General features: G+C 35.6%; 1 protein-coding gene across 5 annotated transcripts in view; it reads left to right on the forward strand.

Moving 5' to 3' along the window:
* Positions 1-9,575: 9,575 nt before the first annotated feature.
* Positions 9,576-27,630, forward strand: part of LOC117326842 (CCR4-NOT transcription complex subunit 2-like) — a 43,479-nt gene continuing 25,424 nt past the window's right edge. For 3 of the 5 annotated variants that reach the window (XM_033883614.1, XM_033883615.1, XM_033883617.1), the window contains exons 1-8: positions 9,576-9,689; positions 12,998-13,115; positions 16,544-16,579; positions 22,215-22,359; positions 23,269-23,361; positions 23,720-23,789; positions 24,597-24,753; positions 26,295-26,405. In XM_033883614.1, the coding sequence (XP_033739505.1) occupies positions 13,057-13,115; positions 16,544-16,579; positions 22,215-22,359; positions 23,269-23,361; positions 23,720-23,789; positions 24,597-24,753; positions 26,295-26,405 (671 nt within the window). In that variant the 5' untranslated portion in view covers positions 9,576-9,689; positions 12,998-13,056. The remainder of the gene's footprint in view (positions 9,690-12,997; positions 13,116-16,543; positions 16,580-22,214; positions 22,360-23,268; positions 23,362-23,719; positions 23,790-24,596; positions 24,754-26,294; positions 26,406-27,630) is intronic. The other 2 variants (XM_033883616.1, XM_033883618.1) reach the window with 2 other exon arrangements.

The raw sequence follows: 27,630 nt of genomic DNA on the forward strand, positions 1-27,630 counted from the left end.
TAAATCCCCACAATTATTGATAACACACAGTATCAGACATCCTTACATAAAACTCCCTAAATCCCCACAATCATTGATAACACACAGTATCATATCTCCTTACATAAAACTCCCTAAATCCTAACAATCATTGATAACACACAGTATCCGACCTCCTTACATAAAACTCCCTAAATCCCCACAATTATTGATAACACACAGTATCAGACATCCTTACATAAAACTCCCTAAATCCCCACAATCATTGATAACACACAGTATCCGACCTCCTTACATAAAACTCTCTAAATCCCCACACTCATTGATAACACACAGTATCCGATCTCCTTATATAAAACTCCCTAAATCCCCACAATTATTGATAACACACAGTATCCGATCTCCTTACATAAAACTCCATAAATCCCCACAATCATTGATAACACACAGTATCCGACCTCCTTACATAAAACTCTCTAAATCCCCACACTCATTGATAACACACAGTATCCGATCTCCTTATATAAAACTCCCTAAATCCCCACAATCATTGATAACACACAGTATCCGATCTCCTTACATAAAACTCCCTAAATCCCCACAAATATTGATAACACACAGTATCAGACCTCCTTACATAAAACTCCCTAAATCCTAACAATTATTGATAACTGTAAGATCCTAAGTGACGTCAGCGGTCCCGAGCGGGTCATTCCCGATTTGAGAGGAAGGTAGCTATAGAAGTTGACAGTATTGATGGATCACATACAGTACATGCATTCAGGACATTGACGTCACTTATGTACAGCGTGAGATTATGCAAGAAATATCTTTAAAAAAAGATAAACGGCATAGTTTAAATGCTGGTGGTTATAATGTAAAACTGCTGGTGAAATAAATGAACGAACTAATGTGTTTCAGCACAGATAACAAAATGATATCAGTTTGAATAATTTTGGTGATAATACCATGCGCGTAGCCAAGTTATTTTGTATGTGTATGCAAAGAAATGAAATGAGGGGTGAATGAGTTAAGTTAAATGTTAGGACAATTTAAGTCCGTCATTTAACGATGTCCGAATAGTTACGTTGTCCTGTTTTCTTGAAACGACGAGCCTTGTACAGCACTTAGAATGATAATTTGTGTTGACTTTACCTTATTTTGCATGCTTGGAACACGTTTACATAATGTCCGAATATGTGTTCAATAACCATACGTACATAACCATAGTCCATTGGGCAAAGCAATACCTTTCCTGTGGGAAGGGCTGTAACAGAAAGAAATCGAGACCAAAAACCTGAGACCAACCTTGTATTTAAGTCGCGTTACCGTAACACGACATTTTGGGATGATCATTGCGACAATGGGTGATGTTTTCATGACGATATGTGTAGGTAAAATACATTTATATATAAAAATACTGTTGTAGTCATAAAAGTTCGATTCCGGTAAAGTCGAATTGAATTTAATATAAATGAAACTTTCAACTGTACCGGTGGTCATAACATAGCACGACATTTGTTCTAGAGTCAAGTTAAAAGTTGGAATTATAACGATCATCATTGTACTCAGAAAGGGGTTGATTGACGAGGATTAATTTCCTTTTCCGGTTATAGCCGAGCCTAGGACACTCTCTCAGAAAGGGGACAGAGTTCAGAAGCTTAACTACCAGGGAACTGTGTTCATGTGACAACCCAGGCAAGCCAGGAAAATCACACTTGGTCTCGTTTGGAGACGTTAATCCCACTATTTAGCAGCCTTCATATATAAGGCAAAACATTCGTAACAGCGTTGGTGTGCAAACCTAATGATTTAAAAATACATTGATTTACTAATTTCATTGAACATCAGACAAAGGGTACATATATAATATCAAAATCTGTACATTTTAAAATTAGATTTCTGTGTCTATCTGCGCTCAGAAAGCTGTGTTTCATTATATTCACTAACATTCTTAAGCAAACGTATAGTAACGTTCACCTAACGTTTGAAAGCAAACGATTTCCTTAAAAGTATTGATTCATTTCTGCATCCTACCATCCGTCATGTAGTGAGGGAAATTCCAATAGTGAATTTTGTACTCTATGCGCATATATAACTCCGGACCTGTTCTTTTAGTTAATGTTTTATAATTCGTTTTAAGATTAACAGTAACAAATATGTAAATCAGACTTCACCCTGGTTTCCGGTTGTAAGTAGTCCTTTATAGGAATGGCACCAAAGGGAGGATGGTGGGCTAGATCAAACCCCAGTAAAAAAAATTAAATGTTACTATGCCCAAATTTTAAATCATATTTAAATGAGCAATTTGAATATGTAAATGAGATATTATCTCCAATTTTCACTATTCGCTCATTCACTACATGTACGTTTAACAATAGATGATATAGGCGCATATTTTACTTTTCTTAATTGAGAAAGTATCAGATTATTTTCTCTACAAGTTTCATTCAATTTGTGCCGAAAAACACACACACACACACACACACCCACACACACACACACACACCCACACACATAAAAAGAATATTTGAAGAAACAGTTTTTCTCGTTGTGTATAATTGATATAATGGAATGAGTTAAATTATCACGATAACATATCTTATATAAGATAAGAAATACATTTTAAGGGATAGGAGATCTAACAATGCTATATAGTTTGAATATAGCTGTTAGATTGTCTGACATGTGTATAGCTTTCAGATACCCCTTTTCCTCGTGGAATCAATTGAAATCTACTTTTACCTGAAATGGTTTTACATGTACGTCTAACTGCAAAAAAGCAAATACGTATACTTGAGACATATCTAAAAATATAATATGTTTAGTATAAAAAAGATAATCTGAATTGTATAAAATAAATATGTATTGTAAAAGGGAATGGTAGGAGAGATAAACAGAAGAAAATTCGGAGAATTTAGAAAATAATTTGCTCTATTTTGAAGGTACAATACCAAATAGACTGATTGATCAAGACAAGAGAGGTGGGGGACGCCAAACCGGAATCAAGTTAATAACCATTTAGTAGAGTAAAGTTACAAAAAATATTATTGAATTATTCTATTTTTTTCTTTTGATTTAAGTTTCCTATGTTTAGGACTTAGCGTTTTTTTATTAAACTTATCGAAACACTTTTAAGTCTATATTAAGTTTTTTAATTCTATATTAGTATATATGTATATCTGGCATCTTTTTTATTTGACAACTAATTTTGAAATTATTTGGATTTATTTTCATTTTTCCCATATTTTGTGTAAACCGTTGGATATCAAAACTAAGTTTTGTGTACTATTTAGAATTTGCTTCAACCTCTCATATATACATATATCTTGCAAATTTTGTATATAAAATGCATAAATTTGGCATTGATCTTTAATGTCCTGAATGCTCTAAAATGTTAGCGTAAGCATTTTGCAATTCTGACAACCACCAGGGAGCTTTGTTACATCTGTTGTACCATTTTGACTTGTTTCTGATGCTGATGGTTCCTGCGGGGCGAGCTGAAATTTCTTCCAAAGAAACAGGTCTTCGGATTTTTCTAACATGTCGTCATAGCAAGACTGTGAAATATAATTTCGGGAGTTTCTCAGTTTCATACAATATTTCATAATTCTAATTTTTCGTAGCACTCTTAATGGATACCTACCTACTTCAAGATAAACCACATCGTTACTTGTACTTTTACGTACACCAAGCAATTTATTACAAAAAAATAATATGTACATAAAATGCTATTGATATATGTATCAAATACAGTTGTGTTCCAACGTTGGAATAATTTTTCGGCATAGCCATATAATATTCTTTTGTCCCCGGAAATGACGCGAAAGGTGACGTTACTGGTCAAGATGAAGTATGTGATTGGTCAATGTAGCGGTAAATGCAAAATGATAGATGGATGTTGAATATCAAGGAAGAATTATATAGAATAGGTTTTGGATATAAATGGGAATCGCAAAAGGTTGACATTAATGATCTTCAAATAACAAAGGAAAGAAGTTTTGATTTATATGAAAGAGTGTGTAGAAAAAAATATATTGTCCTCTAAAGGAATTTTATATCAACATGTTTACAACAGTTATAGTTTACAGAATTATCTGAAAAAGTCCATATCACTTGAGAGAAATAACTAAAATTCGACTATCATCACACACTCTAAATATTGAAAAGGGTAGATATCATAACATTGAGCGACACCAAAGAGTTTGTCATATAGGTGACATGAATGATATTGAAGACGAGTTCCTTTTTGTATTAGCGTGGCCTTGTTTTGCAAATTTAAGAAATACCTTCTCCAAAAGTTATTTTGTAACAAATCCAAGTGTGTACAAATGAGAGGAATTGCTTTATACAAATAGCCCTAAAGAATTGACAAGTTTTGGTAAATGTATAAAGATTGCTAATAACCTTTGACCTTCCAGTTACGCTGGTACTGATTTAGATAATCAGTCAATCACTTAATTAACCTGGCTGTTTTAGGTTTTATACAAAACATTTTAAACGAATGCGGTTTAATGTACATGTATATATGGAATTCCCAGTTTCAAGGCAATTTGAATCCTGAATGGGTAAAAGTTAAAGTAAAGCAAACGGAGGTTGGAGATGTCGTCCATTTTCTGCACCAGGATCTTGCTGGACTGGATATGCAGTATTTTTACAGAAAATCCTTCCGTTATTTGTAGGTATGATTATGCCTTGTTTAATATGGTGATAATTATGTCATACTGTTTCTGTATACTATGACTATATTGTCTGAAATATCAAATGATTTAGAAAGTTTTGGCGTCAATTATATTGTATATAGTACCTCTTGTTACACGAGTTGAAAATAATAAATCTTATAAAACGAACAGCGACTGTTTCACACTCTTATCCTCATCCTTTCCTTACAGGACATCTCCAATGAATGAAAACACCCACTTAATAGTTAAGTAGGAACTCCAACGGCTGCCTTCATTCAATGGAGGATATGCAAAAGTAGATTGTAGATGATACAGTGTACTAATACTGCATCATAGTGTTAGTACACTGTATCACCTTACATTTGCATCACGTCAAGCATAGGAAAGGCCAATTGGGGCTTAGGGGACCTTTGATTACACAGCGGTACATATTCGCACCTGTGCTTGGAAATAAAAGTGCAGTTGTTCTTGCAAAAACCTACACATTTATACCAAAGGAAATCGATTTTCCTATATGTACATATATTTTCGATATATTTTTATATCGCTGCAGCCGTTTCATGTTCAACAAATTTGTTTAAATACGTTTCAGACTATTTTAAACATTCACATATTAATTTTGTTTGAAGAAATAAAAGTGAAGTACTGGGATGAATTGAATTTTACTTCATTCCCTGACAAAAATGTAGGAGGTAACTCTTGTTTTGTCTCCTCAGGTAGACTAAGTACAGTTCACCCCTCCCCAGTACTAATCCCTACCCAAGTCAGTACCTCTATATACTAATCCCGACAATTATCTCCGCCGGACACTCCAACCGCCCCGGTAAACGGTGACGAACTACAGTCAGCACTCAATGTATGAAGTATTGATTATTTCTATTCTTTTTACATTTTATTTGAATTTTCACTTTAACTGCAACTAGCCAAAAAAGAAAAACAGGGCATCATCTTAAAACCACCGAAACCATATTCAAAACAATACCTTGATGTACATCGTACAAACCCTTCACCGACACAATATCTCTTCTTTTGCAGAACTATTTCGTTGGCATTTCCCATTTACATAGATATCAGTCAGGTTTCTAATCAAGGAATATTACTGTTAATCTGTAATAGAATGTGGGAAACCGCTACTGTCTAGTTTTCTGTGACATTTCCACGACATTCAACAGAGTGTCAACTGTTGCATGGGGGATTGGAAGTGAAAATGTCTGCAAATATTTGTATCCCATTGTCTTTGCTACCTCCCGTAACTACGACTTTTTCAGGTCAAGTAAATTGATTCTCCCTAGTATAAAACCTCTTAAAATTTTCTCTGTGTATGTCCCTTTTAAGATACATGTAGTTACATCATTTTCTCTATGTATGTCCCCGTTATAAGATAGTTACATCATTTTCTCTATGTATGTCCCCGTTATAAGATAGTTACATCATTTTCTTTATGTATGTCCCTTTTAAGATAGTTACATCATTTTCTCTGTGTATGTCCCCGTTATAAGATAGTTACATCATTTTCTCTATGTATGTCCCTTATAAGATAGTTACATCATTTTCTTTATGTATGTCCCTTATAAGATAGTTACATCATTGTCTCCGTCTATGTCCCTTATAAGATAGTTACATCATTTTCCCCGTCTATGTCCCTTATAAGATAGTTACATCATTTTCTCCGTCTATGTCCCTTATAAGATAGTTACATCATTTTCCCCGTCTATGTCCCTTATAAGATAGTTACATCATTTTCTCCGTGTATGTCCCTTATATTTCCCTGAATTACAGCCATGATCGAGGACCATATATATCAGTTGCCTAAACAATCGGTTTGACTAAAGTTGCTATGCCTAGATAGAACATTATAATATATCGCATACAAATCGATTTATTGAAGATAAGGTCTGTGATAAGTTGGGAAAGTTTGTGTTCATTTCTTATGGCGCGGGAAGGATGTCATAATTATATATTTTTGCCTAGGCAAAATCATTTCTTGCCTAGGAAAAAATCGAATATTGCTTAGGCAAAAATATTTCAGTCTAGGCAATATTCGATTTTTGCCTAGGAAAAAATAATTTTGTTTCGATTATTGCCTAGGCAGAAATCGAGGCAAAATTATTTTTGCTCAGGCAGAAATATATTTGCCTAGGCAATATTTTATTTTTGCCTTGGCAAAGTTCGATTTCTGCCTAGGCAAAAATAATTTTGCCTAGGCAGAAATATTTAATTATGACATCCTTCCCGCGTCATAATTTCTCTTGTGAATATTTATTTGCAATCTTTTAGTGAATTGTACCACAGGTCGGGATCTAGCCCCCATGAATAAATTTATATTACAAACTGGAATCAAATTCAAAGTTCATACAACAGATAGATGCTGACCACATATTGGTCTCTGGAAAAGACGCTGAAGTGGTTAAGAAAGCGGTTGAACTAATCACACCACATATCGACAAAATAAAAAGAGAAATTCATAGTAAGGACTACGAGAACGTCTTTACTGACGAAGACGAGGACATTCGTTACAGGATCTGTGGATTGTTGATTGGTAAAAATGGAGAGAACATAGACAAGATCAGATCAGACATGGGACTTAATTTCTCCGTGTTAGGAACTAAAGATGGTCATATACGTGTCTCTGGGACCGATGCAGAAGTAGTGAAACGTGCAGCAGATAGATTAACGCTTGGAATTAAAAAAATTAGAGAGGATATAGAAGTATTTGATCAAAAATTAAATTCATAATAAACTGCAATACTGACACTTTATATGGGTTACATGTCATGAGTTTTATATCGCCTGCTACAAATAGACTACTCCTATACGTATATGAGGTCTTATTTCACCTGATTACATTGGTTACATGACAGCCTGTCAAAAGTTTCCTGTCGTGTAAACCTCTAATATTATTATTGGAGTACAAATAGACCAGTGTCAAAAGCTTTTGCATAGGCACTTGTATCTGGTAATTATCACCCAGAATTATGATACAATATCCTCGCTATGTCGATCTCTGAGTATAGTTCATATCGTTAAATGAGCAATTTAAATATGTAAATGAGATATTATCTCCAATTTTCACTATTCGCTCATTCACTACATGTACGTTTAAAATAGATGGTATAGGCGCTTATTTTACTTTTCTTAATTGAGAAAGTATCAGATAATTTTTTCTACAAGTTTCATGCAATTTGTGCCGAAATACACACAAACACATAAAAAAAATATTTGAAAAAAAGTTTTCTCGTTGTGTATAATTGTTATAATTTACATTATAACTTATTCAGCTTGCATTTAATCTTAACTTTGTTCCGTTTTTAACTGCATATCTGTATTTTGCATTTACCGCTACATTGACCAATCACATACTTCATCTTGACCAGTAACGCCACCTGTCGCGTCATTTCCGTGGACAAAAGAATATTATACGGCTATGCCGAAAAAAAAAATGAAATGATAATGATATCTCGATTTCACGTGTAGTACTTTGCCCGATAATACTTACGCTACTGAAAACGAGACTGACAATAATGTCACTCTAGATATGTAATAAACCCGGTACATCATTTTCCTAGGTATGTGTATTTAATGCAAGACATTTTAACATTCGTTATATTAATGAATTTCCATTGTGACTTTAGAACCTAAAGGGAGGCAACAAGGTTTCCTGGGGGATCCAACTTTGTAACTAAGCGCCACAAAAACTTGCGTTATATATAGACAATGTAGTCACGTGATTAAAAGGTCACGTGATGGACGAGTTAGGTTCGGGTACGGACCCAGTGTTCAAGGGGGCACTTCTCAAACCCCTCCCATTCACCAACTTTATTCTCTTTTACGATGTAATGTATCTATATAGATAAACATATTTACATTACTGTATATTATATATTGTGGTAATATTGGTAGTCAACACTATACACGGTACTATTTCATCACAAATACATCAAGGAGGAGAAACAATATTATTAACTATTCTAATAAACCAGGGACGTAAAAAAATCTATATATGTCCCTGAATAAACGTACAAAGTTTCATTTCAATTATCACAGTAGTAGTTGTACAAATACAGTTTTGTACATTAAAAAAAAAGATGAATGATGGGGACAACATTTTTGATACAGAAAAAAAAGTCTCGTCTACGATTAAAAAGATATATTGATAAATCGCTCATATTGAAGTGTTTAATTTACATATACACGTATTTGTTTCATATTTTTATATCACAACACTGGACATTTGAAATAAATAATAATCACATTTTCTACCATAATTCTTGATTACTTCTGGACTATACATGTACACTTTTTGGTCTCCAATGTCTATTCATTTATTTATTTAACGGATTTTACGTCCGCTACACTATTGTCTCACAGCCTTTCTGCTGACGAGATGTATAGATACTGCTTTCTTGATAAACATATAGAGTACCTTAGGATATTGTGACGGTTTTATGATATGAGATCAGCATTATATTGCGAATTAGTGAGTGATTCAAAATAATATGATGCAAAATTGGGGGATGGAGTCACACGTACTGAAATAAGTCAACTGCTAATTACCTGACATAGTTTTCTTCGGATCATTTATATCTTACACAGTGAGGCATTGGAATATTGATCACTTCTTACTTTCATATAATAGCCAAATGTTTTCATTTATGAAATGTATGTACATTTTGTAAAAAAAATGTTCAAAAACAAATGTGTACAGTTATGCTTTATAGAATATATAATATATGTATTTGAACATAATTTAGATATTGTATTGGAAAGGGGGGTAAGTAAAATTAAAAAAATAAATAAATAAAAAAAACCTGTAGACTACTAGACACCTGCTGGGCTTCGAACCGCATTTTTACCGATATGAAAATAATGTTCACTAGGTGGCAGCGCGTTCCTTACTAAATTTCAATCTTCAATACAAAAGAGTTCCGATGCGTCAACGACGAAGAACACCGGTTTTGTGAATAGATTGCAGCATTTATCTGATCAGATCGTGAAACACTTCCTTGCTGGAGTGTTCTTTTTTAAATGGTAAGCATATCTTCAAAATACCAATGCATTTGCTCAGTGTATAGCGGAACTGTGACTCTCATTCTGTTGTTTAGTTTTGGGAGTAAGGTCAAGGTTGACAAAAATTACTAAATCGTCCATTTATAATGGCATTATAGGCCATCAGTCTAGGAACAGCCCTGCAACATGTACTCAAAGCATTAGATCATCAGCATTTATCATGTAAAAGTTTCGTACTATTAACTATTCGCACGATTTTTAAGGATATTCAAATTAAAGTGACTAGCGAAATGTAACGTGTGTGAAGACTATAAGCCTATATAAGTGTAGTAGGAGAGGATTTCAGGGACTCATTTAAAACTAGGCATCGTAAAAACAACGTATTAAATATTATATGTATCTTGTTACCAGTCAGCTCGACGACGATCGAGGGGATTGTGAGGTCGCCAGGTCATGTCTGGCTGACCCTGTTATTGTCGCAGATCCAGTTCCAGCTGATTATAAAATTCGCACGAGCATGCCTGGGGCGTAATCTCGGGTATATATTCGGGTGTCTGGCTCGCTCAGTGGGCAGTCGAACATATTTGTTTCCGGAGGTGTGCCACATTCCAACAGGCCTTCGCTTAGCTTGGTAGACGTTTGCTATAGTTATAGTAGCAGCAGAGGGGTACGTAAACTTAGGCATAATGTTAGGTGACGCGGGAGTCACGCTCCTGTAAGATCATGACCAAGGGAGGGGTCCGTGAGCTGATATAATGTATATAGTTATTTGTGTGTGAGCGTATTTTCATCTGTACATAATTCATCGACCCATATTAAATATCCTTAACTTTAAAATTATGTAGTTTGTCATCTCTTCAATCTCCGACAAGTGTTAGAACCTAACCGAACCTGGGTTGATAACACTAGGCGATGCGGTACTTCGGGATATATTAATAGCCGGAGCGGTGTGTGTTACGCCCGGAGCCCTGACTCGTCCTACTACATAAGTTATAACTATCCGTTGTTCCTCTGGAAGCCGCTACAGTACCCGAGTATTTTCACAAATGTGGGCCATGAACTCCCTAAATCCAGGGTTTAAACAGAACACCGTATCCACAGTTCCATGTTCTTAATTCTGTATTCAAGAACTTCAATAGATCGAAGTCCAGTACAATATATAACAACACTCTTGCTTGAATCCATTGCACTAGTCTCCCTGATGCTCAATCTTGAAATCTCTCCCTCTCGTATTCCTGCTGATGCCTCTCCCTCCCTTGCCCTCATGTCCACCTTTTAAACACAGGGCATCCAATAGGATTAAAATGTCAGAGTCTGTGACTCTCGGCTCTGAAATCCTCAAATCAAAATCCTGAGAGTCAAAATAGACTGTACAAAAACTTGACCGTCAACAATGAATCATTTTCAAATGTTTACTGATAAATTAATGTAGTAGGATGAGTTGGGGCTCTGGGGAAAACACACACCACTCCAGTTATTAGTATGTCCCAAAATCCTGCATCGCCTAGTGTTAGCCTTTTACACCAATTACTTATGTTAAGGTAACATGCATAGGTAGTAAATGAGTTAAGAATATCACAAAACATTTAAAATATTATACACAAACATTATCTGTGTATACAAAGTTGCATAAATATGAGCACTAAAGGGCGCAAACATGTGTGCCGTGTTTACAAACTGATGTGTACATGGATGTAAATGAAGGAAATGGCTAAAGTATATATAAAGATAAGACAAAAACACACTATACAATGTACTTGTAAAATCATTCATTGTGGTTTGATGAGAGCCGCCACGCTAAAACAGGCAATAGTGATCACTGCATACCGATAGGCTTACAAACATTGACTGTGTATGGGTAAGATAATCACGGGCCGTGTTTATACCGAACATTCTACCTGAAAAATATTGTATTAGTAAAATTTCTTCAAATTTCTATGTTTTGGCCCATACGATATCTGAAATCTTGTCAAAATGGCCCATGATTTTTGGGTCCAGGGTGAACCCTACATAGTCACTATTCCAATAATCAATAGAGCTGCGAAAGGGATAATTAAAAACAAAAACAGGCAATTACTACGGGAATATGGAGGTTCAGTGGAATTGACAAAATCTTGGGTCCAGTCCCTTCTACGTAAGATGGGAGACGTTAAAAAGGAAAAGACACAAAATCTGCACGGAAATTTCCCGAAACTACATGATTGGAGTATATGCCATGGTACCACTTTGAATTGCAAAACAAATTTTGAAAGATGACTGAATATAATATACAACAGAATATAATATGCCGACGATGGCAGGTGAAGTCTACGATCACACAAGTAGTAGTGCATAAAATACCTCCTAATACGAGCTTGACCAATTGTAGACTACGTCGATTGTAGTCACGCACAGTCGAACATCACCTTCGGAACAAGGTGACATAAACTCCTTCGCTTAGAAAAGTCACATACATTCACAACACAGTCATTGAAAATGGCATTCCGGACATATATCCCATACAATGTAAGAAAAAATGTCATAGACGTACATCTAGATCTTACCATTTTGAAGTTGTTTGGACAAAATAGAGTGCAGAATAATAATATAAACAGAACAGGAACAATAGGTTTTTTCAACAATTGGTGAAAAGCCCTAATGAATCATGCACAATTTTACAAATTATTAAATCGAAAAGTGTTGTAATATACAGTAGAACTTGTATTAGAATCCCCAGAATCTCGGGATAAAGTAGTCTTTTACAATAATTATTAGCTCATCAGTTATGAGTAAAGGTGAGCAAATGCTGTACCCTGGCCTTGGCGTCTCACCCCAAGACTTTTAAAGTTTTTAGGGTAAGTTTTTGGAAAGCTTGTAAGTCCAAATGTACACACGTATACATCACCTCCTTCTAATTTGGTTTATACATTCATTAGAGGTCTAGGAGTGATGTAATGGCAAAATCATGCAAAAAAAATTAGTGTGATTTTCGCATTTTACCATTTTGTGGAACTTTGATGGTTAATAAATGCAATTAATGACACAACATCAATAACTAAGAAATTGCCATGACGTATAATTTCAAAATAACATGCTTATACATACATAAAAAAATTAGTGCATAGTGTGATTGCTGCTGTTGGTGAGCTTCGCAATCAGTTACTGCACTTGTAGATCTACAGCAATAAAATATTGTAATAATTGTTTTCGCATATTAATTTAATAAACTCATCCAATTTCTATGGACTATATATATTCAATCATTTGCTGGTGTTGATATAAAAAGGAGACTTGAATGATTTTCATATTACTTTTTTCAATTGATTTAGTGATTAGTTATATATTTACAGGAGTGATTGCCATAGCAAAAATTCTGCATTGAGTGGAAGAGAGTAATCTGGACGTAGAAATGGCAGCATTTCGCAATAACTTGGACAGCAGTGTTAACAACATGGCGGGCATGGGACAGTAAGTAATAGTTCTGTGTCACAAATGTCTGTTGTACTCATCTCATAATTTTATACTCCATTTTTGTTATCTTTGAATGGACGGCATGCAAGAATCCAGTATTGTCAGTATTGACATTGAATGACTTTTAGATCTGTGCAATAAAAACAAGTGTCAAGTGAAGAAAATGATTGGCTCCATGAGGGGTGGGGCCAAATACGGGAAATAGGGGAAAGTCCTTTAAATTGATACTTGTCACAGTACTGAATGGATTTGAATCAAATATGGTCAGAAAAATCCTTAAGAGGAAATGGAACTTGGGCCAGAGGGGTGGGGCATATAGAAGTAGGTCCTTTTAATAGCTACTTGTATTTTTGCAAATGTAGTGATCCCCTCATTATGACCATTTAAAGCATCGTTGGTCATGGGCTCCAAGAGATAAACACAATCTTTTTATAAGATCCCTGGTATCTTTCTCCACCCCTAGAGACTTAGTTTCTTAGTTATATTTTTGAGACGTTGAAATCCCCACACTATAATTGTAACCATATAAACACAATCTTGTAGGCCTTGGGGTCTTTCCCCACCCTAAGGGACTTAGTTCCTATAAACACAATCATGTTGTAAAAACAATCCCTGGGTTCTTTTAACATCCCTAGGGAGTCTTGACTTCGTTTCTGGGTTATATCTTTACACCAATCATAAATAACATTGTTCGCCATCAACACATAAAGCTATGAACGAATTGAACATGAACATTATTTTGATGTTTGGTCAAATCCAACCAGGTGAGTGATACATGCTTCTTGTTTTGTAATGAAATTAAGTTTAAAGTTGGGGTGTATGCGTATTTAGACAAAGACCTACATCTTAAAATTTGTTTGTTTGGGTTTGAAGGATTGAATATCCTCACAACAGCCAGGGTCATATGATTCATAATGAGGATGGGTTTTAAAATGATAACACTCTTGAAAAAAATTGTAGTTTATGAAAGTGTCTTACATTAGACATTACAATAGCATACTGGGGTGAAGGGCTACCAAGTTGTTCAAATGAATGACCTTGACCTACATTCAAGGTCACAGAGGTCAAATAGGCTAAAACCTTTTAAATGACTTCTTCTCAATAACCAAGAGGCCCAGGGATTTGATATTGGGTCTGTAGCATGCTGGGATGGTGATTTTATATTGCTTTCAGACGAGATTTGACAAAGACTTCCAAGGCCTTTATTAACATGTCCGCATAAATGAACAGGCCCCAGATCAATTGGAAATTGAGTAGAATGCTAGATTTAAAAAAAAAGAAAAAGATTTAAATTAAATAATTTTAGAGGAAAACAATTCATCTTTGTAAAACATATATTAACCCAATCAATGTCAACATACCTAATTGCTAATAATATAACAGGGACATATTTTTTTAAAGTAAACTTTATAAGCGTTTTTATTATTACAGCTGTAATATGTGATTGCTCAATTTGTACAAATAAGTAACCTTCGTAAGTGAATTAATGCTAGTACCCCTGGATTTATGTTTGTATCCCTCCAATTTTCAGAGGAGAGATACACGTACATTTTACCCCTGACAGGATAAACTAATGGGGCATGCTGTAAATGTACTATATGTATGGTATTGTGAGACAAGTATCGCGATACATATCGTATCGTGAGGGAAGCGTATCGTTACAGCACTAGTAGAAAAAATCATATTGAAACTGTTATGCTCGGACCATTAGGCATATTGAAATCGTTACTCTCGGGACTATTAGGCATATTGGACTACTATCACTGTGTTGTTCCAGTAAAACTCGAGACACTTATATACAGTGGACCCTCAATAATCCGAATTCAGAGTTTGTCTGTCACTGCCAAATTTTGTTGACTTTGTAAATAAATCTGTCGCGAAAGAGTTATTTCCCTTGTTTACATTTTTTTTCCTTCTAAATATTGGAAATAAATGATTTTTTAAGAGGAATCATGTTCAGTGAAAGTTATTATATTTTTAAGTTACCCATTAGCGGCTTCTGTATAGCTATGACGATGAAGATATATATGTTTTAACTGAAGTTTCTGAAAAATGCTGTGCAGAATTTTGTTGTGTGTTGTATAGCTATATATAGTGAGACCAGTATAAAGACATTTTCTCATTTTTCACCAAAGTATTGTCCACATTTTGGGATTTTTATATAGATTAAAAACCTGAAATAAACGACTTACCAACAGTCCATGTTTTGTGATTTTTACGATGTTAAAAAACCTGAAATAACTGTGTTATATAAAAAAAAAATTCAGTATGTCGATGTTACATGCCGATGTCTTTGTGAAATACCTTCTGTTTAAATAATATCAAAATTTCATTTAGTATGAATTATAAATATGAATTATATTACAGATATTCTTTCTGTATATTAGCTATAATCATATCTTGGTTATGTTTATTATTAGTTTATGATTCGTACACGTACTAACTACGGAATAACATTTGTGGATATCTTAGTTATCATCTGCTTTACATTTGAAACAAAACAAGACCAGTCTATCACTATAATCCTTAAAATTAATTCCCTGTATAGAAAAGCAAAGTATACGGACCATTACAAAAACTGAGCATGGGGCTAAGACCTCACAGTGGTTGCTATGACTACTCGGTGTGTCAAGCGAGCTAGCTGTTCACCTTATGCTTTCAACACAGGTGACTGACCAAGACTTTTTTCTCCATGTGGTGAGGAAAATCGTCTGGATTACTAATGAAATTATATTCCGTCCCCAAAATGGAGTTCCAGATTCGGAATCTGAATAACAAATAACGTTACCAAAATCCGTTCCTGGACATTTCTGTCTGGATTATGAGATTTCTGGACTATCAGTGTCCAGATTATCGCGGGTCCACTGTATATATATTGATAATTAAAAACTGTCTTAACTACTCTTTTTGTACATTTCATTTTGTAGAGATTATCTTGATGACACCATGTGCACATCTTTGCAACTGTAGATAGAGGATTTTCTTGAATTATGGTTCAATATACTTGATAAAAGATAAAATAAAACAGTTGAGACACTATTTGGTTGCCCTCTTTTTTAACAACTTTTTCTTAGTTTTTGATTGGCTGAGAAACAGGGTGACACTGTAGGCCTTCATTGGTCAATTACTGTATCCAATGCAATTGAAGCATTTTTGACGACTAAAATATCAAGTGTGAGAATTTTCTTTATTTTTGTTGTATTGTTAATTACTTAATAAAATTTACTTGTTTTTCAATTGTTGTAGGATTGCACCATTAGAGCGTAACATTTTATAGATGTGGTAATTATATAAAACAGAAGTATTAAAGACAAATTGGGAGCTAGGAGTTTCAATATGGTGTTTTCGAGTGTAAAAAACGAAATTGAAATCATTATGTAAACAAGTAAGGAAGATATTTTTAACACTCGGCTCTCTTGCTCCAGAAGGTTTATGACTGATCAGTTTTCCTGGAACTCCCAGTAAGTAGATGTGACTTTGGTCTCCTTCTATGATTCATTTACTGCAGCTTCCCGGCTTCTCGTGGCTGCATGTCAACATTTTTGCATGCAGTGACATTCATGTTGCTTGATCGTTGAACCCTTGTTTTTAGCTGAAGAATCGAAGTCCCTTCGTCTTTTCCCGCAAATGAAAATTGTATGTGGAAATATTACCGATCTGTTGTAAATTTAATGGAGTTATATGTAGTGGACCCAACTTTTCAAAATTTGTGTTTCATGTGTAACCTAAGTATTTTAACCTTTCACAGTTGTGCATGCTACCTCAAATCACAAACATAGATTATAGACTTTAGTATTTTCTTGGTAGGAATAATTCCAAAATTTACATTATAATCCAGAAAATGTTCTTGCTAAGTGATCAGTGTTCAATCCAATTCAATGCAAAATGGTCCCAACAATCCAAAATGATAATAAAAACTTTAACCAATTTTCAGATGAGACAGTATAAAGGCCCTATAACAACAGATATTTGAGATGAAGATCTGGTAATATTAACCCTCAGACTGCTTTACTTAGACAGGTGATCTTGTTGAGTTGCTCGTGTTCCCACTATAACCTAGTAGTTATGTTTTAAACCACTGGAACTGATACCTTGGTAGGATTATTATTGTCACTGATGCCTTTCCTTGTGTTTTACCCTGCTCAACACAATCCCATGGCCATTGCTTTATCTCTCTGTGTTGAAACAACTTGTACTGTACTGTATATTGAATTGCTAACTTAATCCTCACTATTTTCATCATGAGTACAATACAGGTGACCTCATGTGGGCTTCCATTTCATATAAGATTTATATATTGAATCCAGGAATTTTACATTTTAATGAGCCTCTGGCAAGGCTAAATGTGACAAGCTTTTAAGTTTTATGGAAAATTTAAACAACTTCTTCTTGATAACCAAAAGGCCCAGAGACCCAACATTAGGTCTGTAGTATGCTGGGAGGGATGAAGGGCTACCAAATATGTTCAAATGGATGATCTTGACCCTCATTCAAGGTCACTAGGGATCAAATATGCTTAAATCTTTAAAAAAACCTTCTTCTTGATAACCAAGAGGCCCAAAGACCTGATACTGGGTCTGTAGCATTCATGGTTAAAAGTGCTATAACTACTGTTAACAAATGAAAGATCTCAACCTTATTTCAAGGTCCCAGGGGTCAAATATGCTAAAATATATCAAAACTGAGGTTACCGTTAAACCTATGGGCCTCTTGTTATTTCAAAACACTACTCCTTAACCCCAGGGCAGATTACTACCAAATTTGGTTTGAAAAATCATCGGGGAGGGTGAATCATATATGCATATTTTATATAAATGGGGCTGGTCTGACCCCTGAGGACAGTGGGGCAGGCTCTAAAAAGGGGACTTTGGTGAAGTTTTGCTTTAAAACCCTACTCCTCCTTAACCCTTGAGTGGATTACATCCAAATTTGGTGTGAAACATCATTTGGAAAGGGCTATCATATTTTATATAAATGAGACTGGTTTGATCCCTGGGGCCCCAAGTGGCAAAAGGGGAACTTTGTTGAATTTTTGCTTTAAAACCTCTACTCCTTAATCCTTAGGTAGATTACATCCAATTTGCTGCTAAAAATCATTGGGGAAGGACAATCATGTTTTATATAAATGAGGCTGGTCTCCCCCCTGGGTACAGAGGGATAAGGCCCAGAACAATGGCTGGGCTGAAATTTGGCTTTAATTGATGCTACTCCGGATCCTCTTTCAAGCCAAAATGATAAAAACCAAATTTGATCCGAGATATTACTGGCAGCACTGCATGAACAGACAATTGATAGTAAGGACGCTGGTTTGAGCCCTTCTGATTGAGGGTGTGTGTTCCTGCTGTAAGTGTTTGTCAGATGACCGTTTAGGCCTATGCAGGGCCTCTTTAGTTTGTTAATCATATGATTATGACATGTAAGATTCTGTATACATATCATTACAAATTTATGAGACCGATTTGAAATACTTAAAACAGAGGTATTTTCATTTCCTGCTTCTTTGGTGTCACAACGCCACACAATGCATGTGATGTCATGAACTTAGTCACGATGTCAGAAATGAAAAAATGGGAACGTATTGATCACAGCACTGCTCGGTGTTATCACAAACCAGCACATCTATGACAAAAGTTATTTGACAGGTGTTATTGTACTGATAACAGTGTATTTTTATGATAAATATTCAAAATAACGATATTGTACTAGTAAAATGTAAATTACTTCAGACAATTAAATCCTACACACTGATTGATACGCCTATTATACCTATATATGTATACCTATATATGTATACCTAAGTCATGTCTTTACTGGTGATATACCATTCAATGGAAAGGAATGTATTGATACGCCTATTATACCTATATATGTATACCTAAGTCATGTCTTTACTGGTGATATACCATTCAATGGAAAGGAATGTATTGATACACCTATAATATACCTATATATGTATACCTAAGTCATGTCTTTACTGGTGATATACCATTCATTGGAAAGGAATGTATTGATACGCCTATTATACCTATATATGTATACCTAAGTCATGTCTTTACTGGTGATATACCATTCAATAGAAAGGAATGTAAGGCATCTCAAAAGAAAGTGTGTGAAAGATCTAGATATAAAATTTGTACATATTTTTATCAATGTATGTCGAAGGGGAGATTGGTATGTTTTTCACATACATACATTTTTCCAGAGTAGTAGGGAATTTTTTCCTTCTTTGCTTTAAATTTATGAAGCTTTTTCTTCTTATGGTCTGTCTGTAACAGGGGCTTATATTTAGCACTTTTTAATGGATAAGTGATTATCATGTATGTTTATGTAAAGGACTAGAATAATAAGTACTAATCAATACATGTATTGTCACTCCAAACAATTATTATGATATATACATGTATCCACAATTCTTTAATCATTAATGTAAATTAAACACAGCTGTATTGTTTTCATTCTTTTTGTTTATGATGTCTGGTATATTTGTTCTTGTTTTCAGATGATGTATTTTTGGTTTAAATCTTCAGTAACTTATAATTATCAAATGCAGCCCTCCAAGATATCCTTTAGAATAAATTTGAAAAAAAAGAGAGAGAGAAAAAAAAAATTTCATTTCATACTTAAGACGTGGATTTCATGTTGAATGGTTTTACAATGATTACAATTTTGATTACAGTTTGAATTTATCATTTTTGTGTTGTTCAGTTAATTTTTTTCCAGTTATTTTTGTTGAACTATTCAATTTTTAACAAATTCAATAATGGATGAACCAAGTTTGTGTTATAATCACAAAGACAACATTAAAGCTGATATTTCTGAAAACATGTATAACATACCTATAATGTAATAAACCAATTTCATTGTGTACACATGCCTGATGCAATAATGATCATTCAATAAAAATGATGGAAACAATTTTGTGATGTGTGAAATAGTCGAAACTATTGTGACATTGCAATAAAAGAAGTCGGGGTACAGACTCGGCAGTAATAATGTGTCTTTGTGACTTGTGATCGTATCGAGAAGTCGGGGTACAGACTCTGCAGTAATGTGTCTTTTTGATCTGTGATCATATAGAGAAGTCGAGGTACAGACTCGGCAGTAATAATGTGTCTTTGTGACAGACTCGGCAGTAATAATGTGTCTTTGTGACCTGTGATCATATCGAGAAGTCGGGGTACAGACTCGGCAGTAATAATGTGTCTTTGTGACCTGTGATCATATAGAGAAGTCGGGGTACAAACTCGGCAGTAATAATGTGTCTTTGTGACCTGTGATCGTATCGAGAAGTCGGGGTACAGACTCGGCAGTAATAATGTGTCTTTGTGACCTGTGATCATATCGAGAAGTCGGGGTACAGACTCGGCAGTAATAATGTGTCTTTGTGACCTGTGATCATATAGAGAAGTCGGGGTATACGTACAGACTCGGCAGTAATAATGTGTCTTTGTGACCTGTGATCATATAGAGAAGTCGGGGTACAGACTCGGCAGTAATAACGTGTCTTTGTGACCTGTGATCATATAGAGAAGTCGGGGTACAGACTCGGCAGTAATAATGTGTCTTTGTGACCTGTGATCATATAGAGAAGTCGGGGTACAGACTCGGCAGTAATAATGTGTCTTTGTGACCTGCTATCATATAGAGAAGTCGGGGTACAGACTCGGCAGTAATAATGTGTCTTTGTGACCTGTGATCATATAGAGAAGTCGGGGTACAGACTCGGCAGTAATAATGTGTCTTCACGACCTGTGATCATATAGAGAAGTCGGGGTACAGACTCGGCAGTAATAATGTGTCTTTGTGACCTGTGATCATATAGAGAAGTCGGGGTACAGACTCGGCAGTAATAATGTGTCTTCACGACCTGTGATCATATAGAGAAGTCGGGGTACAGACTCGGCAGTAATAATGTGTCTTTGTGACCTGTGATCATATAGAGAAGTCGGGGTACAGACTCGGCAGTAATAATGTGTCTTTGTGACCTGTGATCATATAGAGAAGTCGGGGTACAGACTCGGCAGTAATAATGTGTCTTCACGACCTGTGATCATATAGAGAAGTCGGGGTACAGACTCGGCAGTAATAATGTGTCTTCACGACCTGTGATCATATAGAGAAGTCGGGGTACAGACTCGGCAGTAATAATGTGTCTTTGTGACCTGTGATCAGAGAAGTCGGGGTACAGACTCGGCAGTATTAATGTGTCTTCACGACCTGTGATCATATAGAGAAGTCGGGGTACAGACTCGGCAGTAATAATGTGTCTTTGTGACCTGTGATCAGAGAAGTCGGGGTACAGACTCGGCAGTAATAATGTGTCTTCACGACCTGTGATCATATAGAGAAGTCGGGGTACAGACTCGGCAGTAATAATGTGTCTTCACGACCTGTGATCATATAGAGAAGAAGTGAATGTATTTGTTATCCAGTGTCTCAAATTATATTATAAATATGATTTATACCTGTGTCTGTGTAATGATGGACTTGTTTATTATCTTCAAATAAGTTTTATAAACTCCTTCAATAATTCAATATTACATGAACACTTGTGTTAGAGTGTCTGTATGGGAAACAACCGATGGGTGAAACCTATTTGTGTGAGTATATATATATACTGGCCACTTGGTTGTCTATATATACAGTATTTATCATTCAATAAACATTTTACTTTCTAATAACATAATATTATCTTATGATTATCTGATCATGATTGCATCAATTTGTAATCTTGGTAATGCTTTTAGAAAATACAGGTATGGTTTTGTAAATACAGGTATGGTTTTGTAATTACAGGTGTGGTTTTGTAAATACAGGTATGGTTTTGTAATTACAGGTGTGGTTTTGTAATTACAGGTATGGTTTTGTAATAACAGGTATGGTTTTGTAATCACAGATATGATTTTGAAACTACAGGTATGGTTTTGTAATGACAGGTATGGTTTTGTAATGACAGGTATGGTTTTGTAATGACAGGTATGGTTTTGTAATTACAGGTATGGTTTTGTAATAACAGATATGGTTTTGAAACTACAGGTATGGTTTTGTAATGACAGGTATGGTTTTGTAATGACAGGTATGGTTTTGTTATTGCAGGTATGGTCTAAATAATCTTGGAAGAAAGACAACAGGTGAATTATCACCAGGGGCGAGAAAGAACCTGAACATGTCAGGGATGTCATCACAGCCACCGCAACCCAACCAGCCACCACACCCGTCACAGCCCTCAAAACCCAGGAAGGTAAAACAAATTGTATCCCTATAACGAACTAGTTTGCCTCCCAAATTTATTACCCTCAGATTGGCTGAAAACTTTGTCCTATTTGATGCCGATTGCAGTGGGCCGCGGTGGCCAAGTGGTTCTATTTAATGCCGATTGCAGTGGGCCGCGGTGGCTGAGTGGTTAAGGTGTCCCGACATTTTAACACTAGCCCTCCACCTCTGGGTTGCGAGTTCGAAACCTACGTGGGGCAGTTGCCAAGTACTGACCGCAGGCCGATGGTTTTTCTCCGGGTACTACGGCTTTCCTCCACCTCCAAAACCTGGCACGTCCTTAAATGACACTGGCTGTTGATAGGATGTTAAACAAAAACAAACCAAAACCGATTGCAGTGAAACTTGATAGGAGGGATGATAACATGACAATGCTCATTTTAAACAAAAAAAAATAGTATAGGATTCAAGATGGCCACCAAACAGAGGCTCCTGATTGGTAAAAAAATTAGATATTAGGTATTGATCATGAGTGGCAGCGGGGGCTTCATGTCTTACAGATATTTTCTGGTTTTTTTTATTTAAGCTTGAAATTTTGAATGTGCACAATCTATCTCAGAAATGTTTAAACTGTTTGGAATTTTGATGTAGGATAATCAATAACCTTTTACTATCTTCTGCTTTTGTCTGTGGTTGATCTCAAACAATACTCTGTCAACTTCTGAATCATCACAAACACAAGTTCCTAAGATAAATTTGGGAAAAACTTGACAAAGTTAATAGTTAATTACATTACTAGGATATGATGCCTTTTGGATTACTGAAAGGTCATTATTTTGATAAAAGATATAAATGCTTGTAGATCTATCTGCTCTGCTGCTGTACCTTTTGTGCGGTGTATATCTGTTTTCCTCTCATGTGACTGTGTTAATTTCAGGGTTTATTTGGGGAGGATGACGATAGTGAGACCAGTATGTATTTCCCACCGTCGTCCGGACTCCAGTCTTCTGTTTTTCGACCCGACAGAGACGTATGTATACATATACCATCTTGATTTTCTAACAGGTTAACTGATGGACATCATCTGTTGTAATGGTTGGCTAAATTGACCAATGAAAGTCTTTGTTATGGAATTCTGGCAAGAACTATAAATTCAGTTGTAGAAAAATTCTGGCAAGAACTATAAATTCAGTTGTAGAACAATTCTGGCAAGAACTATAAATTCAGTTGTAGAACAATTCTGGCAAGAACTATAAATTCAGTTGTAGAACAATTCTGGCAAGAACTATAAATTCAGTTGTAGATTCTAAAACATCCATGTTGTTGCCGTGTAACTTTCTGGTATTGAATGGTTCCACTGTTTATTACCTGTCAGATTTTATCTCCAGGTTATGAATTCCCAGTCACCTTCACAACTCTCGGGAGGATTCGGGAGCAGCAATTTTTACAACCAAGGAGGTATTCATATTTACTTTATATACTAAATGTGTTATGACACCTGAAGTCCTGCTATTACAGAGTAGACAACATACAAGAAATGCATGGTTAGAAAAAACCTAAAATATGAATTTTTTAACACAATTTTTATTTAGCCTTTGGCCAAACAAAACATTGTTAGTTTCTTCTTTAAATCCTAGAATGTTGCAATCTTCTTAAAATATTAATGCTCATTCTCACTATGTTACATGAACATCTAACGACATCACGTAAGGGTCATGTCAGGATGACCTTTTGGATTAACCGATCAAATTATACTACTTACAAAATCTTGTAAGTGAATTTCGTATGTGCGAAATAGCATGACTAGAGTGAATAGCTTACAGAATCTGTCAGTCTCAGATGAATCTGTTCAAGTCATTTCGTCCAGCGAAGCATATAGCTAAATGCATGCTGTACCGAAATGGTTAGCTTCAGATACATAATGTGACGAATGGGTGAGATCGATGACATCGAAAAATAGACAATTCGCCCTGAAAGTGAAACATTTAGATAGCAAAAGTCACCAGAACGTGACCCCTTATGAGATGACGTTAGATGTTCATGTAACGTAGTGAGGTTGAGCATCTATATTTCAATTAGATTGAGAATGTTGCAAGTAGTTTGGTTGGCAGGTGAAACATTTGTCATGTAGCTAGATTAATTTCTCGTAAGATATTGCATATAGTGTCTCACACATGATCTAGGTTACAATGTCCTAAGACATGCCAGAGATGTTGAAGCACAAGATTTGTTTGCATCAGCATTACCATTGTTTTCTGACCTCAGGTCTGAACAATTACGCCCTACAACCGAGAGGTCCGGTGTCTGGTGTGACAGGGCCACAGTTTAGAGGAACAAGTCAGGGCCACGTCACTCCCACAAGTATGAACCCAAACTTTCCGATGAATCTTCAGCAGCCTCCTCAGCAACCCTCACCAAACAGGTACCGAGAGATTAATTTATTATCATTATTTATCATAAAGACATTTGATAAGATTCATAGTTTCTGTAGAATGTATGGTATATATGTTGTCTGTACCTTTGGGTTATACTACCTTAACTGTAAAATTCAAAGCAATCCAAATGTAGCACCAGAAATTTTCTCTTGACACATTCCGAACAGAACTCTATAGAGGAATTTTATAGTTGATTCAAAAATCAATTTAATTACTTTAGTTGAAAATTTTTGGGGGAAAAATCAGTGGATGTCGGTGGAAAAAATCCTAGTCCTGAGTTTGTGGCAAGTAGAAATTAAGACCAATGTATTTGACATGTGTAGCTGTCTTCCCCATGTACACCAAAGGAAGATCATTGATCTTTTGTCATTTCCTCAGAAGCCTAGCCCTTTGCTTGTTTGTTTGTTTGCTGGGTTAATCACCCGTGAACAGTCAGGGTCATTTTGAGGTGAGGTCTCCTTGTAGTAGTTGGTGACTACATCACTGTACAACATAAGGGAGGCCGTCACATGCCATCCAAAGCAATTGGGGTAAAGTGGCTTTCCCATGATATGGACACAATCATGACACAGACTGGCCCATTTCCCAACTTCCCGAGAAACACAAATTCACACGGGTAGGGAGCATCGAACCACACACCTCAAAACTTCACTAGGCAAGGGTGTTCAATACAGTATTCTCCATTTCACATTAGGTGAAACCCTTGGTTATCAAAGTTGCACTAAGCATATGTCTTATCAAAGGCATCTGCGTTTGGTTAGGACTTGTAGAAAAAAAATATCAGCCCCTACTCCTACTATATCAACAAGGTCGGACAATGCATCACCTGTGGAATGGAAGTATCTAGGCTATTGATTGGTCAACAATATCTAGGGTATTGATTGGTCGACAATATCTAGGCTATTGATTGGTCAACAATATCTAGGCTATTGATTGGTCATCAAGTATATTTATTGTTAGCTCACCAATTACAAGTAAACGTGAGCTAATGCTGTATCCCCGGTGTCCGCGTCCACGTTGGCATCCACGTCTGCATCAGCATCCGCGTCCAACCCCACTTTAAAGTTTTTGGGGTAACTTATTGGAAAGCTTGTAAGTCCAAAATTACACATCTCACCCCTTCTAATTCTGTTTATAAATTCATTAGAGGTCTAGGAGTGATATGGCAAAATCATGCAGAATTTTTTTTTGATATTTTCGCTTTTTACCATTTTGGGTACCAAAACCTGCTTTAAAAGATTTTGGGGTAAGTTTTTGGAAAGCTTGTAAGTCCACACCCTTCTAATTTGGTTTATACATCCATTAGAGATCTAGGAGTGATAGTACGTGATGTGAAATTTCAAAATGACATACTTATACATACATAAAAAATGAATGCATAGTGTGATTGCTGCTGCCAGTGAGCTTCGCAATCATTGATTGCACTTGTTTTTTATTTCCACTTTTGTCATCATTGGGTCCCGATATTATATGTGTTGTGTTGTTTTACTGAAAATTTATATATATATATTCTTCTTTTTTTCTTTAGAAATGTGATATCTGCCATTGGTGGACAGCGAAGTGTCATGAATCAAAATCAGGGCAGCCAGTCATTATCTAATCTTCAGAAACGAGCCCTGGGGCAGTCTGGCCTCCCCAAGTAAGTTTGTTATAGAAACTGTTCCTGGGGCTGTCGAGCCTTCCTATGTAAGTTCGTTATAAATTCCTGTGTTAGCTCGTTTTAAGCATTGATGTCATTTTTTTTTAGTTTCATCAGGGTATGAAACAAATTTTGTTCGCAAACTGTATGAATCTGCATAGCGGATTCTTACAGAAGTTTGCAAACAAAATTTGTTTCATACCCCGATGAAACTAAAAAATAATTGACATCAACGCTTATAATTAATTTTTGAAAATGATTTTCTAATTTAAAACATGTTTTATGTACAATTTTACTGGTTTTAAGTGGGATTCTTTTTCTCAAATCAATACGCAACGTCAATTGTCGTATTGTGACGTCACATTTTTCGCGCCATTCTCGGAATTTCTTTCATAGAAGAATGAAAGGAATTTTTCGACCAATCACATTTGAGTATTTACCATGAAAACAAAGAAAAACTAATTATATAAAAATGAGCCCTGGGAAGCAATCTGGCCTTGTTGAATGGTTTTACCTGGTGCTGGCCGAGGGTCAGTTTCTATCCATAGAATATTTATGACACTTGATTTGTTGACCCCATTGTTCCTCATGTGATAAATTAGTGTGGATTTTAACATCCTGAACATGCTTACTTTTCACTTGTATTATTTCAAGTAAAAACGAGAGAAGAGTTTGTAAATGATGAAAATGTTATACAGGATTGTACAAAAGACACAAGTATTGGAACTTATCAGTAAATATAGATTCCAATATCGGTTAACGTAATATATTTACATTCTGTGTTGCATTTGCCTATATGTCGTTAGTAAACCAAATTGTATTCATGAGACTGTATACTACAATTTACAGTGATTCGGTCAGAGTAGGGATACAGCCCCAGGTGTTGCTGGTCAAAACAATGGCCGCCAGTTACATTCGGCCAGGAGAGATTTCAAATGCTAGCATTTATCTACATAAACCACCACAAAAAAAAGCAACACAAGTTATGAGAGTAAAATTTAATAATAGAAAAAATGAAGTCGACTGACTCGACACAAAATTATTATAAGCTCTATTCCTGATCTATAGGAAGTAATCAAATTGTCACTGTCGTCACACAACAGGAGCTCATTGCCGAATTGTCAGAAATGCTAGACACGACAACATTTAAAGTCCAGCATTTATAAAAAAAATATTGCGAAAAATCGGCAGTATCGACATGGTTTCTGGTTGTGTATGCATACTG

This window comes from Pecten maximus, chromosome 5 (assembly GCF_902652985.1).
Source record: "Pecten maximus chromosome 5, xPecMax1.1, whole genome shotgun sequence".
Classification (NCBI taxonomy): domain Eukaryota; kingdom Metazoa; phylum Mollusca; class Bivalvia; order Pectinida; family Pectinidae; genus Pecten; species Pecten maximus.